Genomic DNA, 19,293 nt, shown 5'->3' on the forward strand with positions numbered 1-19,293 from the left:
GGGCTTTAGCTGGGGGGGCAAGGGGCACAAGCAGGGCATCCTGCCATGTACCCCCTGCCCTCAGCTTGTTTTTCTGGCATGGTGGCACTCTGGCACCTTCCAAGGTAGGCATTGTGGGGGTTTTCAGTGCTCCGGCCAAAAAATGTTGCCTACCCCTTTACTAAGAGAATGCGCATTAGCCTGTCTTAATGTGCATTAACTAAAGAGCATGGTTTTAAAGTGATGCTTAATGCACATTATCCTATTTTAATGAGTATTAGCTAATTAGCACCACTTTTAGTGATGCTTTAATGAGCATTAATAGAGGTTAATGCATATTAAAGTACATGTGTAGATGCACTCATACTTGTTTACTTTCTCTTCACCATTTAGTATTTTGTAAACCCTTATAATGTCCCCCCCCCTCAAGCATCTCTTTTCTAAATTGAAAAGGCCTGGTCTCTTATTTTCTCCTCATATACCCCTCCATACCACTGATCATCCTTGTTGCCTTTCTCTGTACTTTCTTTAGTTCTCCTATATCCTTTTTTGAGATATGAAGACCAGAACTGGGCAGTTTTTTACGGTGTGGATGCACCATGGATTTATGGGCATGCTGATACTTTCAGTTTTGTTTACCATTCCCTTCTTAATAATCCCTAATATTTTGTTTGCCTTTCTGACAACTGCTGAGCACTGAGCTGATGTTTTTAGCAAACTGTCCACAATGATTCCCAGGTCTCTTTTCTGTGTGATAAGAGCTAATGTAGAGCTCATATCCTAGTGTTGGTATATTTTTTTTATTATTATTATTGCCCATTTTTGTTATTTTTGGCTATGTGCATCACTTTACAGTTATCTACATTGAATTGCATCTGCCATTTAATTGCCCATTCAGTCAATAGTGCCAGATCCTTCTGTAGTTTCTCACAGTCCAGCTTGGTCTTTATCATGTCGCATAATTTTGTGTCATCTGCAAATTTGGCCACTCCCTTTTCCAGATCATTTATGAATATGTTAAACAGCACTGGTCCCAACACAGATACCCACTGTTTACTTCAGGAGGAGGGTCTTCAAGAAGAGGCTTGTGGGTCTTCAAGAGGAGGCTGGACAGATACTTGGCTGGGGTGTTATGACCCCAGCACTCGTTCCTGCCCGGGGCAGGGGGTCGGACCTGATGATCTGTTTAGGTTCCTTCCGACCCTAAGCACTATGAAACTTCTTTCCAACCTGAAAACTGACCACTTATACTCACTCCTTGCATTCTAACTTTGAGCCAATTTCTATAGCCTTTTTTTAAAATATTGGAGTCATATTGGCAGTCCTATGGTACCAAGGCTATTTTTACCAATAGGTTGCATACTACAGTTAAGAGCTCTGCAATTTCTGATGTGAGCTCCTTCAGGACTGTAGAGTGCATGCCATTGGGTCCTGTTAATTTGCTACTATTTAGTTTATCAGTGTCAACCCTTTCACAAAGGGGTGCAGATGTGTGGCTGTGGTGACTCAGTTTCCCCCCATGAGTACCTCAGTTTAACAAGATGGTACAAACAAGTCAGATTTATTTATACCCATAGGCATTAGAACTGCATCGGTAATATAACCCACAAAACCCAGAAACCTGATAACAAAATTATCCATTTCGACCTGTTCACGGTCCATCGCAAGGCTGACAAAACAGATTCCAAGCTCAAAGCCTTAGACTTCAAAAACACAAATTTTAATAAGCTCAGGTCACTAGTAGAGAATGCCCTGAGAGACCAAGAACCACAGGTAAAGGGAGCAGGAGGAGAATGGTCGTTCCTTAAGGATACAATCCTTAAGGCTCAGAGAAAATCCATTCCTGTACGGAGAAAAAGTAGCAGAAGGGGCAAAAAACCCTCTTGACTAAGAATGGAAGTTGTAGCCCTCCTACAGAAAAAGAAAGAGGCATACAAACAATGGAAGCTTGGGACAGCCTCTGAGGAAGACTACTTGACAATGGCCCGAACTTGTAGAAAACAGATTAGGCAAGTTAAGGCAGAAACCAAACTAAAACTAGCTACAAGAATCAAGAACAACAAGAAGTCCTTCTTTAGCTACATAGGGAGTAAAAGGAAAACTAATGGGAGTGTGATGCCTCTGCCCCACACTCCCACTAGTGTGGATACCTGGCCACTATCACTCAGGAAAAAACGGAACTCCTAAATGACTACTTTGCCTCGGTCTTTCACAAGACCAAGGGGAACAACATGCCAGGTAGGACACAGAACAAGCACGGCAGGATTGATGCCATTCCCACCATTGCCATAGAACTGGTGTACAATCAATTAAAGAAATTAGACATATATAAATCAGCAGGACTGGATGAACTCCACCCAAGAGTGCTGCAAGAGTTGGCTGAAGTAATTGTAGAGCCCCTGGCAAAGGTCTTTAAAAAATCATGGGTCTCTGGAGAAATCCCAGAGGACTGGAAGAGGGCCAATGTTGCACCCATCTTCAAGAAGGGGAAGCGTGAAGACCCGGGAAACTACAGGCCAATTAGCTTAACTTCTATTCCAGGGAAAATCCTAGAAACTTTCATCAAAGAGGCTATATGTGACAAGCTTGCAGAAGGTCTGATACTGAATGACAGCCAGCATGGCTTTGTCACGGGCAGGTCTTGTCTGACCAACCTCATTTCTTCTATGATCGGGTGACTCGTCACCTGGACAAGAGAAAAGCAGTTGACATCATATACCTCAACTTCCAGAAAGCCTTTGACCTGGTCTCCCATGAGGTACTGATCAGAAAACTGGAAGGTATCAGGCTCAACTGTGGGACCATCAAGTAGGTGCAAAACTGGTTGTGGAGTAGGACACAGTCCAAATGAATGGATTGGTGTCATCCTGGCAAGATGTGGGTAGACGTGTACCCCAGGGGACGGTACTTGGCCCATTGCTGTTCAACATCTTCATCAACAACCTGGATGAGGGGATGAAAAGCCCATTGGCCAAGTTTGCGAACGACACCATGATATGGGGTTGTGCAGACACACCTGCAGAAAGGCTGCAGATACAAGCAGACCTAGACAGGCCGGCGTGTTGGGCAGAACAGAACCAGATGAGGTTCAGTGTAGAGAAATGCAAAGTGCTACATCTGGGAAGGAACAACCCCAGCACACCTGCAGGCTGGGCATCACTAACCTGACCAGCACTACAAATGAAAGGGACCTGGCAGATAACAATAGAGCCCAGAATGAATATGAGCCGGCAATGCATTGCAGTAGCCACTAGGGCCAATAAAACTCTGGCATGCATCAATCGATGCATCTCCAGTAAATCCAGAGAAGTGATTCTCCCGCTTTACTCAACATTGGTACAGCTGCAGCTGGAGTATCGTGTCCAGTTCTGGGCGCCACACTTCAACAAGGACATGCTAAAGCTCAAGAGGGTCCAGAGAAGGGCCACCCTTATGATCAGGGACTTGCATGGCAAGCCTTACGAGGAGAGGCTGAGGGATCTTGGACTCTTCAGCCTAAAGAAAAGAAGGCTGAGAGGGGCCCTGATTACCGTTTACTGCTATATCAGAGGCGTACATCAGGGTCTCAGTGAACACCTGTTCACCAAGGCGCCCTGGGGAAAAACTAGAAACAGCAGCCACAAACTCCTGGAAGACAGTTTCAGGCTGAACATTAGGAAAAAGGTCTTCAAGGGAAGACTGGATGGTCGCCTGCCTGAGGTCATCTGATCCCAGATGTCTTTCCTGCTCATGCAGGGGGCTGGACCCGATGATCTTTTGGGGTCCCTTCCAGCCCTATGATTTTATGATTCTATGATTTCAACAATACAACTCGCTCAGGCCCTGCTCTGTTGCAGCAGTCAGATTCTTTCTCTGCTGGGGTTTCCTTAGTGGGGAAGCTGTTCCTTCTCTCTGCTGCACTCGGATCAGGCTCCTCTGCAGTCTCCCTGGGGCCTCTTCCAATGGTGCATGGAGCATGTTAGATCTATATTTGACACATTGGTAATGTGGCCCTTCTGCCACAGGGCAATGGTATGGAGCATGTCGAGGAGCAAAGCCTCACTCCTGCTGCTTCCATGCAGCTCTGGGCAAATCTCGCAGTTCCTCTTTGCCACTTCCTCCCCTCCTAGCCCTTAAAAATAAAATAAAATAAAATAAAATAAAAGTCTGTAGATCAACCCAGCTCTCTGGGTCCAGTTATATCAATTTCCTCTTTGACTTCATCCATTAAAACATCAATCTGAGTCAGTTCCACTGACTTGTCCCTAGAGGAGAGTGGATCTGGTGAGGGAATCTCCCTAACATCTTCCACAGTGAACACTGATGCAAAGAATGCATTTCATCTCTTGGCAATGGCCCTGTCGTCCTTTAGTGCCCCTTTTACACCCTGACCATCCAAAGGTCCAACTGGCAGGTTGGACCTTTGGATGGTCAGGGTGTAAAACCTGCCAGTGTGAAACTCTGGCAGGTTTTCAGCTTCTAATGTACTTTAAAAAAAATATTGTTACCTTTTGTGTGTCTAGCAAGTTTCTTCTCACATTCTTTCTTAGCTTGTCATATTATAGTTTTACATTTGAGTTGCTAGAGTTCATGGTCTTTTCCTTATTAGGATTTGACTCCTACTTTTTGAAAGAACTCTTTTTTTCTGCTCATTGCCTCTCCAACTCTGCTATTAAACTATGCTGACTTGCTTTTGGTCCGTTTTCCATTTTTCTTGATTTGCAGTATGCATTTGCTCTGTGCCTCCCATATGTTATTCTTAAGCAGTTCCCATGATGTTTGAATATTCTTCACCTCCTTAGGGCCCCTTTAACTCCTGTCTAACTAGTTTCCTCATTTTGGTGTAAATTCCCTTTTTAAAATTCAAGACTATTATGGTACATTTTCTCCTTGTCTCCCCTCCTACATGGATGTCAAACCCAATTACATTGGGGTCACTCTTGCGGAGTGGCTCAGTAACAGTTGTTCTTTACACACAATTCTGTACGCTACTTAGGACTAGGTCAAGAATGACCTTTCCTCTTGTAGGTTCCAGGACTAACTGCTCTAGATAGCAGTCTTAAAACTTCAGATTTGGTCTCTGCATCCCGACCTAATGTTAGATTGACCCAGTCTATTTGTGGATAGTTGAAGTCACCCTGAGGTTCCCTGCGGGGCCTGTTTTGGATTCCTAGATGCTCACAGACCAGGGCAGTTCCCTCTCACACCCTCTTAGCATGATCATCAGGCGGAGAGAGTATGTCTGGGAGGCCTGGAGCTGTGGCAAATTGCAAACAGCAGACAGGACGGAGCTCTGATTCCCCAGGAAATGAGGGGCAGGAGGATGCTCTGGAAAAGGTAGGTTGTTGGGTGGGTTAGCTGGTTAAGGAAGGGATCCAGGCTTGACTGAGGAAAGGAAGTACTGTGCCAGCTGACCTGGGGGACAAGGGATCCTGACTCTCAAGACACAGCCACAAAGGGTGTGTAGGAGGGTTTGGTGAGGAGCAGGGAGCTTTGTGATAGGGGTAGTTAATAGGTATCTGGGCTGAGCTGAACTACTCAAACTTTTTGGAAGTATGTCCCTTCCTGGTTGATGAAGAAAGTAAAGCAGAGGCCTGGAGCTGTATGAAATAATTAACAGCCTGTGCTTTGAGGCGGGGTTCCCTGAGCAAGACAGGCTTTTGACCTAGAGCAAAGAGTTACCATTCTGCCTGACAAACGCAGCTCCTTCAGGTGAACACTGTGATATTCCTGTCTCTTCAGGGAGTATCCCTCGCTCAGAAATGTGGCAACAGAGAAGCAAACGAGATGTACAGAGTGAGATAAAAGTAGCATAGAGGCAAAGCTGCTTAGCTAATAATGAGTAACCAGCCCTCTAGCTAGCACTGGTGGGGAGGAAAAAGTGCCCTTTACTGTACCCCAGAACACTGCACCCGTTTCTGAATCATCCATAATCCTGCAGCTCTTCCTTAACATTAACTGCTCCCTAGAAACACCAGCCTGGGGTAGGAAGGTAAATGTCACTATCCCCATTTTGCATTGGAGCAAGCAGAAGTAGAGATGTTATGGGGTTTGCACAGCCTTGCGCATTGGTACTGGAGACGCAAGTAGATCCTGAAGGGTCATTCTCAATGTGCCAACATCAAGGTTTTAAATCGACTCTCACAACATGTGCTGATTTTCTTCAGGCCCCAGCTCTTGAAGTCGTGTCAGCTTTCCCTTTATGAAGTAAGTTTCCAGTCCTCGCTGCTATGGTGAACATCTTGAAAATGTGCTGGTGTTCACGTAGTGTCCCTGTTGTGTGACCTAGAGGCTCAGAATGAAACCAGAAGGCAAATACAAGGATTCCCAAATGATTATGGATTTCCTAAATCTAATGATTTTTAAGCTAGTCTCTTGCTCACGGGCATCTAGCTTATGTCTCTAGAGAGCTCAGCGCTGGCAGTACTGTTGACTCCTAGTTATGCGATCACTCCACTGGGCATTGAACATGGTCCTCACTTGGAGCGTATGGAGGGAGCGCTCGGGACACTGCCAGCCACCAGCTGAGCATCTGGCTCAAAGTGCCTTCTCTTCGTGTAGAGCAGTGTGTTAATATGAAGGTGGGGGGGGAATAACAAAAAGAAATGGAACCCTCTTTTCTCAAAATATTCACTTTCAAAAGTGCATTTTGCTTCTAGTCACGTTCCACAAGTGTTTGCTTCCCCACTGTGAGATTTGCATGCCTACAGTCTACTAGGCATGTGTGCATGGCTACAGCACTATCCTACGTGTGTGTGGTACACCGCTGCTCTCCTGGTGCGCACGGCTTGGCTGGTGACCATGGTGGGTGTATGTACACACAGCACACATATTCATTACAGTGTGTCTGAGAGAGAATAGTGGCGAAATGCATAGATATTCAGAAATTCTTTGATTTAATTTGCAGAGCTCTTGCCCACGCAAGCAAGCAGAAGACCAACCAGCAAGACTGTAACAGCCTCACTACAAAATGGGAAAAGTAAGCCTTTCCGAGCATCTCCTCCCAGCCACCCCCACTGCCTTGGAAGCCCTCACGGTTTAGTGTCTCTCTGTCAGTGGCCGGTAGAGGGAGCACAAGCTATGCTGTAGACTCTTTTCTCACATACTTTCACCAAGCCTTGGTACCTCCTGCAGTCAAAGATTATTCCAGTGAGGTATCAAGGAGCAGATCTTCTTGCTCTGGGACATGGTGTCTCTAGGCCCATTGGCATGTGTTGCTGCCCTGTGAAGATTTGTGCCTGACTTGCTGCTTTCCATCACATCTATGCTGCTTTCAGCACAGCCTGCTCTTGTCACTCCTATGTGACTAAGCTCAGTGCATGTCTGCCCCCAGCCACCATGCTGTACCCAGGAGCATTGCTGTGAAGCCTGCTTTGCATGCTCTCCCCTGTCCCCCATGCACCAGATCCTGGTAGTGAAGCCATGCAGCCACCCCAGGTGCTGGGCTTGCACCCGTAACCCTGACTGTGACAGTGACTCCGGCACCTGCTCACTACTGCACATAGCTTTAGTGTTGACAACTGGCAGCTGCAGAGCAGAAATATGTGGGTGGGACATGCCTCAGGTCAGCACTGCTTAGCATGGAGGCTGTGCAAACATGCCTCAGGGGTCACCTGGAGCGCTCCTGCCAGTGAGGTGTGATCTAACCAAAGCAGGGGGCCCACGGGGAGCACTAACCCTCCTCCCTCTTGTCATCCAGATGATGGGAGCATTCGGCTGGTGAGCGGGACTGATGCCTGCCAGGGCAGAGTGGAGATCTACTACCAAGGGCACTGGGGCACCGTGTGTGATGATGACTGGGGGCTGGCCGATGCCAGTGTGGTTTGCAAGCAAGTGGGCTGTGGCCATGCCCTGGACTACAAGAGCAATGCCTACTTTGGCTATGGCACAGGGCACATCCTCCTGGACAATGTGAACTGTGATGGAGGCGAGCCCCACCTCTCAGCTTGCTACAGTCTGGGCTGGGGCGTCCACAACTGTGGGCATCATGAGGACGCAGGGGTCATCTGCACAGGTAGGAAAGCAAAGCAGCATGGCTGCCATCTTTGGATTGAACAAGGGACCCCAGGAGCTACCACAAGGCTCTAACAACCCCAGTACTTTGTGGCTCAGGTGTGGAGTAGGGTAGCAAAACACCCTGATGAAAGGGCTACTTGTGTTGACCAGCTGTTAGAGGAAAGGCTCAGGAGACCAGTGAGAATTTTCCCCTGCAGACTGGCACCTCCTTGGGGCAGAAACTGTCTTTAAGGCTAGGGACAGACATTCAAAAAGCCCAAGCCTGAATTGATTCATTCTTTGCAGGTTAGTCTAAGCTGCACAGCTTAAACTGATTAATAACTGGACAGACATTCTCTGTTAAACCAGGAAATGCAGCTACATGCCTGCAATGGCTCAAGCCAGAAGCTGGGGTGCTAGAGCATGCCTGCCAGCCAGTGTCAAAGGGGAGGGAAGAGAGATGCTCTCTAAGGCACTCACTCCTCCTTGCTGGAGCAGATGGCAGCCAGCAGCTGGGAGGCGGCGGGGGGCAGTTGCTGCCAGACTGAGGAGTGGAGACAGGGAAAAAGTCCTTTCTCTGAAGCAAGCACATATTGAACACAGTAATTTGCAAAGCACACAACAGGGAACTACCAAAAATCTTTGCCTAAGCTAAGATACAGCCCAGTAAAACACAGCATACACAACTTAGTCTAACTTAAAATGAAAACTGGGAAGACAAAAATTAGTCTTACTAAACCCAAGGGCAGTGTTTCCTTACAGCCAGACATTCAGAAAGGGTTTGCTTAGGCATTCCCACCTTTTACATGTTCTGCTTTATAATGTAAATGTAGCTCTCTGCATTTTTGGGGGAAGCTGTCTGCAACTTCCCTTAACTACATCTCCAGCATGTGTGATGATTGTCAGGTCTTTGCCAACACTTCCCACCTCTCAGTCTGGTCCTGCAGGTCTTAGCTCTGGGCTCACAGGTGCAGGGTTTGGATCTGCACACACGGGAGTAGCTGGCCTTTCTCCCCCTGCTCCAGGACATGCTGTGGAATTAATCCCCTCACTGCCTGACTACAGGCAAGTTGCAGAGACTGCAGCCAAACCCCCAGGGGCTTTGGGGGAGAGAGGGGACAGAGGAAGGAATTAACTCAGGGGTGGGCAATTATTTTGGGAGAAGGGCTGCTTACTGAGTTTTGGCAAGCCATCGAGGGCCACATGACAGGTAGCCAGGGGCAGATAAATATTAATTTTCTTAATTTTTTTAGGGGCCCTGTGGGCCAGACAGAATGGCCTGGCATGCTGCATCCCACCCACGGGCTGCATTTTGCCCACCCCTGAATTAACTCCATCCCTGCCTGGCTTCAAGCAAGCTGTGGAGATGTGGCTGGGGCTGGCAAACCCCAGCTGTGATCCCTAGGGTTTGCCAGTGGGGGCAGGAAAGAGGACAGAGGGAGGAATTTGCCTCCGGGGCCATGGCAGGCCAGCATCTAGCCACACCCTGCCCCTGCTCCAGCTAGAGAGCCCAGAACTGTAGGAAGACCAAACAGCCTTGGAAGCTGGGCAAAGAGGTCCAAGAGGAGGTCGTTGTAGTAGAGGGTGAATCATAAGCACATAGGACTTAAAGGGGTGTCCTGGATCATTTAGTTTAGTCCCCTGCTATTGTAGAATTCCTTTCCTGCAGTGGAGAGTAACTGTGGCAATGGATGCCTGGCTGGATGAATGGGACTGGAAGGGACTATTGGCATTGGGGGTGAGGAATGGAGCTAGGAGTTATAACATGAAAGCTGTTGGCTAGTGTGGACTGGCCACTGGAAAGGAAATGGAATATTGTTATAGCATACCCCAAAGTCAAGCTGACAGTAATGCCCCAGCGCCAGGCCCTTCTCCCATGCAGTCTGTAGCCCTCATCACTGCAGGAGCTAAGTGTCTCTCACTCTTCAGTGTCATCATCCTAACAACCCTTATTAGGCAGGGCAGTGCCCTGTTCCTCCAGACTGAGGCCCAGAGACACTAAGTGATGTCCCCAAGGTCCCACAGGCAGAAAAGGGGACTGAGCCCCAGTCTTAAGTGAGGGGCCTCCACCAAACCATACATCCATCTGTTTTTACCTGCTGGCACTGGGGAGATCTTGAATCTCATAGTCGAAGGCAGGGGAGGCTGGAAAAGCCATTCCTAAGGGAAAAGATTATCCTGCCTGCTATTGCCCAGATCTGCTGTGTGGAAAAGAAACTGTCTGGTCTGGAAGTGAAGGATGAGCTGTCAGCTGAGCTGTCTGTGGGCCAGTGCTGAGCAGAGCCTTCTCCCCATCTTTACATGATGTATTTCTGCCATTATCTGTTGATTACCATTTATAATGTTAATAATCCCCTTGAATTTCCTTATTATCATGGCTAATGACTGGAGCACTAAGTGCCGTCACTTTCCCTTTCCAACTATTAACTAACAAAGAGGATGATGCTATGAGAAATGGGCAATTTTCTCATACTGCTTCTTTCTCCCCAAAATATCTGTCATTTCTCTTCCCTGCTGCCAGGGAGAGGGAAATACTGGTCCAATAAGGCCATGATCCTGGGGAGACAGCCAGGAAGGGCAGGGCTATTCTAGATGGGTCAACAGAGGAGTCTTTGAGGCAGAGCACCAGTATCAATCCCAGCCCATTGGGTGGAATAAGTGGCTGGTTGAACGAGAGTGGTTGCTACTATGTAAATAATGGACTTTACCTGTGATATAGGGTGTAATGTTTGCTTAGCCCCTGTGAGAGACAAATGCCCTTAGAGCAGCAGGCCCCTGCAGCAGGCTTTCAGTGATGGACAGAGCTGGGCTGGGGTGACCAAATAGGGGGACTTCTTACCAGGCTGCTGGGCACTCTCATACCCTGTGCTTTTCTCTGTGCTGTGTACCCCACCAAAGGAAAATCTTGGTTTGAACCCACCAATTATGGAAGGGAGCTGTTGACTCACTTAGGTCAAGTTCTGGAGATGATTTGGGCCAAGTCTCTGTTCCAGCCCTCTCCCCACAAAGCCTCGCCCCCTGCCAGCCCTCAGCACAGAGGTATTCCTACAGTGGGAGCTTGGCCACCTTGTGCTTAAAGCAGGCAGCAGAGCCCTCAAGGTAGGGGGAACTCTTTGCTACCAGCCTCTGGTCCAACTCCATACACCCCACTCCACATAACCACTAATAGCAGGGAGCTGTGGATGAGTCATGGTGGCTTGATGTCACATACAGATCCAACTGGGGACCTCCAGCCTGGAAAGTGAGAGCTTCCTCACCTTAAACTAATACTGCAGGTTTTCTCAGAGAGAGCCCTAGCACACCCAGGGCATCCAGGGATTAGTCAGAGCAACCGGGCACCTTCAATCAGGAGGTGATGTAGCTTCATCTGGTAGGAAAGAAAGTGCTGAGCCCTTGTTCCCAAGGAAAAGGCTGGAGAAGGGGGAGCCAATAAGAGCAACCAGGAAAATATAGAATAACATACACATATTTCTTCGTTCTCCAGATGGGATCCCTTCTAGCTGAGCCAACTCTTGAAAGGCTTCTGTGCAGCCCAGGCAATGACCCTTGTTCATGTAACCTCTGCCCCTCTGTGTGTCCCTCCAGGGCTGGGGATGTCAACAGTCACACCATTCACCACCTCAGTCACCTGGGAGTATGGAAAGCCATTCACCGGCACTGCCACAGGTGAGGCCAGCTTTCCTGTTCAGAGGGGATTTGTGATATACCCTGCATTCGCACTGTCACGAAGGCTTAAAGTCACAAGACTGGTGCCTGGCTTGTGGTAGCTACAGTTCTACCCCTGGAGTAGTATTCTTCTATTGAGAACACAGTTGTCATGCAAATCTGTTTGCCATTCTTATTGGATGTGGAGAAACATGGCTAGGATCCATGATCCTGGGTTTTCTCTTTGTCTTCTGCCTTGGAGTTACTCCTGGTGGTTATTACAGTGCGCTGGGGCAGCCTCCCTGCATGTGTATAAGCGCCCCATGTGTTTAAACAGCTATCCCAGGGGAGCTGCTCATAGTAAAGTAAACTCATGGGCTGGTGCCTTGCAAAAGAAGCCTCTATTGGGTTTAAGCACTACCGACCCCTCTTGCTAGCTCTGTGCCAAGCAGGAAATCTCAGCCTTGGTACCACGTGCCAGGAATCCAGCAGGGCTCATTATCTTTTATGTACATGGTTGCATTGGGCATAATCCTACCATGGTGCTTTTGCAAGCCATTGCTTCCAGAGAGTGAGCTGCCCTGCTACCCTTAAGTAGAGAACAGCAATGAGACAGCTTTATTCCTGGACCTTTCTTCTGACTCCTGACTCTGGCACTCATCTTCGCAGTCACTGATGGCAGAGATCAGCTTTCTCCAGAGACTGAAGTGATGACGACGGCTATTTTTGCGAGGGGAAAGAAAAGTAAGTATGGCCGTGCCCTGCCACTCTGCATGCACTGGGGCTCGTTGAGAGATTCTCTGCCAGGCCAGGTAGGCATGTGGCACTCGGGCATCAGGCAATTGAGGCAGGGCCAAAGCCAATGAAAACCCTGAGGTCACACCTGCTTAGGCCCAACAGCATCAGCTGAGCCCCTACTCAGTCACGGGGGATCCTGCCAGTCTTGCCAAATGCAGCGTGTTGCACTGTTAGATGGTAGGACAGGCATTGGAGATGACAAGACCCAGCATGCAGCATTCCACAGAGTCTGAAATGGAGCACACTGGGACACACAGCCTCCTTGGGCTTCACTTGGCATTGGAGATGAGGGCAGCAACAAAGCACTTCACAGAAGATAGAGCTGCCCTGGGCCCAGGAACTGCACTCCCCTCCTCACCCCTCGCTGACCTTCATCCACAAATATTTCAGGACCCCCCAGCTTCCCCTGCCACCCTCACTTGCCCTCTTTCTTGCCCTCTTTGGTCACCAGGTGGCAGCATCCGGCTGGTGAGCGGGAACAGCAGCTGCCAAGGCCGAGTGGAGGTTCTGCATCGCGGCACCTGGGGAACAGTGTGTGATGACGACTGGGATTTTGCCAACGCCCAGGTAGTCTGCAGGCAGATGGGCTGTGGGTCTGCAGTGGTGGCCACGGTCCTGGGGTATTTTGGCTACGGCACTGGGCCCATCCTCCTGGACAACGTGGATTGCATTGGCACAGAGACCGACCTGGCGGATTGCTTTAACTTGGGCTGGGGGCAGCACAACTGTGGGCACCATGAGGACGCCGGCGTGATATGCAGAGGTGAGATGTGTGTATAGACTGCAATGCAGCTCAGGATGCCCCAGGCCACAAGATCATGGTCACATGGTACATGTGGTTTCAGGCTGTATCCAGCTCTCATCTGAGATCAGTCAGCTAAGTGCCTGGAAAGGGGACAAGAGCTTTCCTGAGCCCCAAGGAGCTCTCTTATCAGATGCAAGGGTAGAGTTGATGGCCTCTGCAGTGAGCGCCTTTCATGCAGCCTGCCCTTGCTCTGACCCAGAGCTCTGAGCTGTGCTCACTTCTCTGCAGCTGTGCCATGGTTTGGATGGGGTTTGGATGTAGTCACATTCAGCCCAGGGTTCAGGCTGGCACTCAAGAGCACTGGCATTTCCCAGCTCTGTCTGTGAGACTCTGGCCCAGCACAGTGGGAACCCTGTGAGGTCACCTTTTTGTGGAGGTGCCAGTGGGACCCAGAGGGAAGATGCCCCTTCTGCTTCTGAATTGCCCCAAACCAAGATGTCAAAGTCAGACTTGGGAACCAAACCTACACCCCTGACAGTTCAAAGGGGCTTGGCCGGGAGGTCCCAGGTTGGGCCCAGTGCCTGGTTTGGAGGCACAAAGCATACTGCACCCACTGGGTGTACTGCTGTGGCACATGATGGGTGGGGCCTGCAGGCAGTGCCTGTGGATTTCAGTGTCTGCTTTAATGGGGGACTTGCCCATTCTTGCCTTAAAAAGGGCAACACCCCTCAGCTCCCTGTAGCCCACCCTCTCTCCCTAGCTTTTTACCTGTGCCTGTCCTTTCTCTGGCGCTGGTCACAAATGCTATGTGACTCCAGCCAGGAGCCTGAGAGCAGAGATTTGTCCTCATTCTTTTTTCCCCTCCCTCCTTTGCTGAACCAGGCATGGATGACTCAGGAGACCATTTCAGAGAAGATACATATGCGACTACAACCTCAACCACAACTCGCCCCAAGGATGGTATGTACTCTGTGCAGCCAGTAACTCCTTCCTAGGTGGCTTCAGGTAGCCATGGTTCTAATACTGGAGAAGTGCTCTGGGGTCTGTCTTGGGTAGCAAATCAGACAAGAAAGTTTTTAAAGGTTCAGACCAGTGCCTTTAGGAGTCACTACTGATGCGCTGATCAGAACCAGTGCAACTACCTAGGGGTAGCAGTTGTTGCTCTGTTGGCTCCCTTGACATTTTTCAGCCGTGGATTTCAAAGCAGCTTGCAACTATTCATTATAACCTATCCACACACTATCCCCCTCAGGAGGACAGGGCAGTGGTAGAGGTGATGTGACTAGACAAGCTCACACAGCGAAGCCAAGCCAGGAATGGAGCCCAAGTTACTTGATTTCCAGTTGGATGCTGTGTCCCCTGGACCATTCTCTAGATTCCAGATAGATGGCCCACTGCCTAGGGCAGAGGAACACATTGCCTTTCATTTCTGGGTACCTGTAATAAACGGAGGCATTACAAGTGTTTCCACAGCCATAGCTCCCAGCAAGAAGGGAGGCACTTCTCAAGTGAGCAGTTGAAGCACAGGAATGGGGCTCAGGACCACTGTGTCTTGTGCAAGCACATTCACCTCACTGAGTCCAACTGACCTGTCTGGACCACAGCAGCAGTTACCTGCAGTCCTGGGTGCTGTGAGACATCATGAGTGACTGTACTGCTGGGAGGTTTAGGCTAGAAGCTACAGCCTGCGGTCACTTGCTGTCCTAGCAGTTGTGTAGGCTGAGTGCTGCTTTCCTCTGCTAACCAAGATTAATTAATTAATTAGGATCAATTAAGACAGTCTCCCATGAAGCAGCAACTGCTTCCTAGGCCCATCTCTCTGCAGTGCAGTGAGACACTGGGGTGATGAAGAGGACCCAGGTGGGGCTGCCAGTCAACCTCAGAGCTTGGAGGTTCTGCTGGGCACTGACCAGGTCCCCCCCGTGCTCCCTGCCCCTAGGATTCCTGCGCCTGGTGAACGGCAGCCACCGCTGCGAAGGCCGCGTGGAGATGTTCTTCCTGTCCCAGTGGGGAACAGTGTGTGATGATGCCTGGGACCTCAAGGATGTCAAGGTGGTGTGCCGGCAGCTGGGCTGTGGGCATGCCGTGGCGGCCTGGGGGGAGGCGCACTATGGCCAGGGCATTGGCTACATCTTCCTTGACAACCTGAAGTGCAAGGGCAACGAGGCCTCGCTGCTGCGCTGCTCCCACATCCGCTGGAACGTCCACAACTGTGACCACTCGGAAGACGCTGGCGCCGTCTGCAGCCTGCTATGACCCTGCCAGCTGGGAGAAGCTGTCGCTCAGGTAGTGCCAGGCAGTGCGCCAACCCCTGGGCACTGCCCCCCCACCCCTCCCTGTTGGGCTGTATAAACCCATGACAATAAGGTTCCTGAATTGGGGCAGATGGTGCCACTGTGACATGTCTTCAGGGTTAGCCACTCCCTCTATTGACAGGACAGCAACCAGTCCCAGAGCTCCTGTGCTCCAGCCTCTGTGCTCATGGACCTCCCTCCAGTGCCATCCTCCCCCTGGAGCTCTGCCTGCATCCTCCATCTGTGCCCACTGTCCCCTCATGCTCACAGGGTGGTTGACATGTGATCCCCAGGCTGCATTTTCTGCTTCTGTCATGCCTGGAGCCCCTCACCCATGCCCATCGCCCTATACTCAGGCTCACTGCCTGAGCATGACTGGGAGTGCCTGGTAGACTGAGCCCTGAGCACATAGAGTATGGGAGAGATGGGCAGGAAGGAAGCATAAAGGGTAAAGGAAGAGGGGCAGAGTCTAGCAAGTCTGGGTGGGGTAGGTACTGTGGGCCAAAGTGAGGGTTTCTTTTGCTTCTCCCTTTCTCAAGTGGTGCCACAGGACAGCTCCTCCCTTCCCGTCCCCTCCCCTCCCCTCCCCAGAGCTCTCTGCTGGGCTGACAGATCTCCCGCCTGACCACAGCCCATCCATTTCCCTGTATCAGAGGTGGGCATCCAGCAAAAACCCCCCTTGTGAATTGTTAAAAAGCCATCAGCAACACATCCAGCCTGCTGTGAAAAGAGCAGCTGCAAATAATGCCCCCTAATGCACCTTCAGGGTTGGGCCAGCTTAATGGGGCAGTGAAGTTACAAGGAGCCAGACCTAACAGCATCCCTGAGTGGCTGGGGGGGGGGGCTGCCAGCGGGAGGTGCAGCCTGCTGAGTCTGATCCGCCTTCTGTGATGGCACAAGACCTGCCAGTGCTTGGGAACTGTTCCCAGCAGAGCACAGAGCCATGCAGGGAATGCTGAAGCCATGAGTCTGGTCTGCAAGCCAGGGAGAACCCTTGGCAGAGGGGGACTTGACAGCTGCAATTTGCTGGACTATGAAGAAAGCTTAAGAGGTGCCTTGATTGCAGGGTAGAAACAACCTCATGGCAAGAACATAATGGAGGCAAAAGGGCTCTTTAATTCAGCAGTGAAAGGCAAAACAAGAATCCAGGGGCTGGCAGCTGATGCACAGGGGTTTGGCTCAGAAATTAGGCACAGATTCTTAACAGGGAGGGCGATTCCACCTTAGAACAGACTCCCAGAGACAGTGGTGGAGCCTCCAGCTGTTGATGGGCTCATATTAAGGCTGGGTGCCTTGGTGGAAGAGGTGCCTTAGCCACACACAGGTACCAGCTACTGGCTCAGTACAGCGGTAACTGCATGAGATGTAAAGGGCCTGTGAGAGACAGTGAATCAGACCCACTGATCTGATGGCTCCTTCGGAGCCTGAACACCAGGAATCTAGCAAGATCAAAGTGTGTCAGAGCTACCAATTTATCCTCATCTTCAATGCTAGGATCAGGGGCATGAATTCATAGGACAGAGCTGAATGAAGAGTTGCAAGGAATAACTTAGTTGGATATTGGACTGGAGCTCATGGCAGCCATGTTCTGACAGCAGTGCTGCCACTGGCCTCTAGGGTGTTTCTGAGCAAGTCACTTTGCCTCTATGCCTCAGTTTCTCCCATCTGTAAAATGGAGACAGTAACTCTGACTTCTTGTATGAAGTATTTTGAGCTCAATGGACAGGAATTGCCAGCTTAGAGCCAGACATCCTCATTTAGAGTTGGGCCTGAAATTGCTGCTGAAATACTTTTCTGTCAGATAATGCCACTTTGAGACTTGCCTTTTAAAAACGAAACAAAATATGAATTTAAATAAAAATCTTATTTACAAATATAGAAAAACCTGTTGAAAATGTCAAAACTCCCAACGTGAAGGTTTTTGGGGATAAATGTGTTTTTGAAGTGGCTTTTAGTCATATGACTGACTTAATTTTAAATCGTGACTTGGGACAAAAAAAATTAGAATCTCTATTTTTCATGGGGCAGCAAATCTGTTTTCCAAGCATAGCTGACTGTTCCTGAGCTGTCCATGAATGTGACTCTGAAGTTCTTCAGCAGACTTGTTCTCTGCCTTATCTGTAAATTTCTTTCTCAAGCAATTCTCTGTGGATCAAGCAGGTATAATATACTACGAACATTCATAGATTTGTATCACAGAATCATAGAAAAGTAGGGCTGGAAGGGACCTCGGCGGGTCATCTACTCTCTTATACAATCTTGCACTGGGGTTTCATCATGATGATAACTCCTAGAAACTCCAACCAACCAAGAGGAGGACCGCATTGTTTTGGGCACTGGTAAGACCTACAGTCCCTGCCCCAACGAGTGTGTGTGGAGGAGGGGTGCTGTGAGGTACAGCTGTGTGTGGAAGGGATGGTGAGTGTGGTGTGTGGAAGGGATGATGGGGTGTGATGAGTGTAGTGGAGGCACGTGGGGTGCTGTGAACTTGAAGGGGTAGGTAACTAGTGCCCATGGCATAGCTTAGAGCTGCTTCTCTCCATCTGCCATGTGCCAGGGCCAGAGGAGTCAGGATCTCTCAGACACTCCCTGCCCAAGTTGCCTTGTAGATGATCCAAGCTAGTGGAAAACCCTAGCTCTGAGCTAAAGATCCTGTTTGTCTTTCAGACTGAGGCTGGCCCAAGCTGCAATGGATCCCAGATGCCAGTGGCACACGGTGCAAGGTGGGATGGTTCCCAGCAGTGCCATCCACAGGATGCGAACCACACGTTCTACACACCTGTGTTCCCTGTACATCACTGTATATAGCACAGGGCTGTATTGAGCAAGGAAGCCCTGTTCTTGCTGCCATGCCCTGCAGACCCTTCCCCTCTCACCTAGCGATTCACCCAGGCCAGTTCCAGGTGCCTGGCTGAACAGGTACCAACCAGTGCCTCCTGGTTGCCTGATACCCCAGGGACATGGAGCAGAGCTGCTCAGTCCTCTGGGTTGGTTCCATGGCTACTCCCTATGGTGGGCGAGTATTGATCAGAAGAAAACCCTCAAAGCAAGAAGGAAAATCACTGCCCAGTAGAGTCTCACTAGGAGAAATGGCAGACACGCAGGTGCCCAGCAACCAGAGCCCATGGAGAATTCTGAAAACTTGAGTATCATTCCAGCATGTGTCAGGGGACTAGGATATCTGCAGAGCCCCCAGAAGATACATTTTTGTTCAGACACTAGAGTGATAATGGCCACATCCAGGCAGGCTCCCAAGTGACTTAGGAGCCTCAATACAGCTCTATTGTAAAGATACTGGAGTACCCTGAAGCTGCAGGCTGCAGAGATGTGTCTGTCTAGCCACTTGGTCATGTATTTCACTGTGCTCTGCTCCTGTTCTCAGACCATGCTGGAAACTTTGGGGTCTCACCCTGGCAGGCTCCTTGCTGTCTGCCATTCACCTTTGGTCATTTTTCTGCCCTGGAGACTGGTGCAATGTTGTCCCTGGGTGTGAGGGAGGGGAAGTTTTTGCTTACTGACAAGGGATTCACTCCCAGGACTTGCATGCATCTGCCTGGGCCATGTGTTTGTGTGATTCCTTTGTTAATCGAGTGGGCGTGTCCCAGGGTTTTTCCACTTTTCTTACATGTTTTTGTGCATAAATAAAAGCCCTTTTCAAGTGTGCTCAGAACCAGCAGGCTTGTCTCTGAAAACCACAGCTCAGTTAGCTGCGTTTCAGGCGCCGGTGGTGACAGATGGCTTATGATCCCTCGCTGTCGCTAACAAGTGGAAACAGAGGGGCCCAGTGACCCAGGCCGAGTCCATGGCAACTCCATTGATTTGGGTGGAATAGCTCAGATCCATGCCTAATGGGATTTT

The 19,293-nt window shown here is 49.7% G+C and overlaps 1 protein-coding gene across 1 annotated transcript in view; it reads left to right on the forward strand.

The window, feature by feature from the left end:
* SSC4D (scavenger receptor cysteine rich family member with 4 domains) overlaps window positions 1-19,065 on the forward strand; it is a 30,012-nt gene extending 10,947 nt beyond the window's left edge. Inside the window, exons 5-12 of the mRNA XM_025214981.1 lie at window positions 6,866-6,937; window positions 7,658-7,972; window positions 11,539-11,619; window positions 12,268-12,342; window positions 12,848-13,159; window positions 14,024-14,101; window positions 15,081-15,427; window positions 18,103-19,065. Of these exons, the coding sequence (XP_025070766.1) occupies window positions 6,866-6,937; window positions 7,658-7,972; window positions 11,539-11,619; window positions 12,268-12,342; window positions 12,848-13,159; window positions 14,024-14,101; window positions 15,081-15,397 (1,250 nt within the window). The 3' untranslated portion in view covers window positions 15,398-15,427; window positions 18,103-19,065. The remainder of the gene's footprint in view (window positions 1-6,865; window positions 6,938-7,657; window positions 7,973-11,538; window positions 11,620-12,267; window positions 12,343-12,847; window positions 13,160-14,023; window positions 14,102-15,080; window positions 15,428-18,102) is intronic.
* The last annotated feature ends 228 nt before the right edge of the window (window positions 19,066-19,293 follow it).

The sequence above is a fragment of the Alligator sinensis genome, unplaced genomic scaffold, assembly GCF_000455745.1.
Source record: "Alligator sinensis unplaced genomic scaffold, ASM45574v1 scaffold1420_1, whole genome shotgun sequence".
In the NCBI taxonomy this organism is placed as follows: Eukaryota; Metazoa; Chordata; order Crocodylia; family Alligatoridae; genus Alligator; species Alligator sinensis.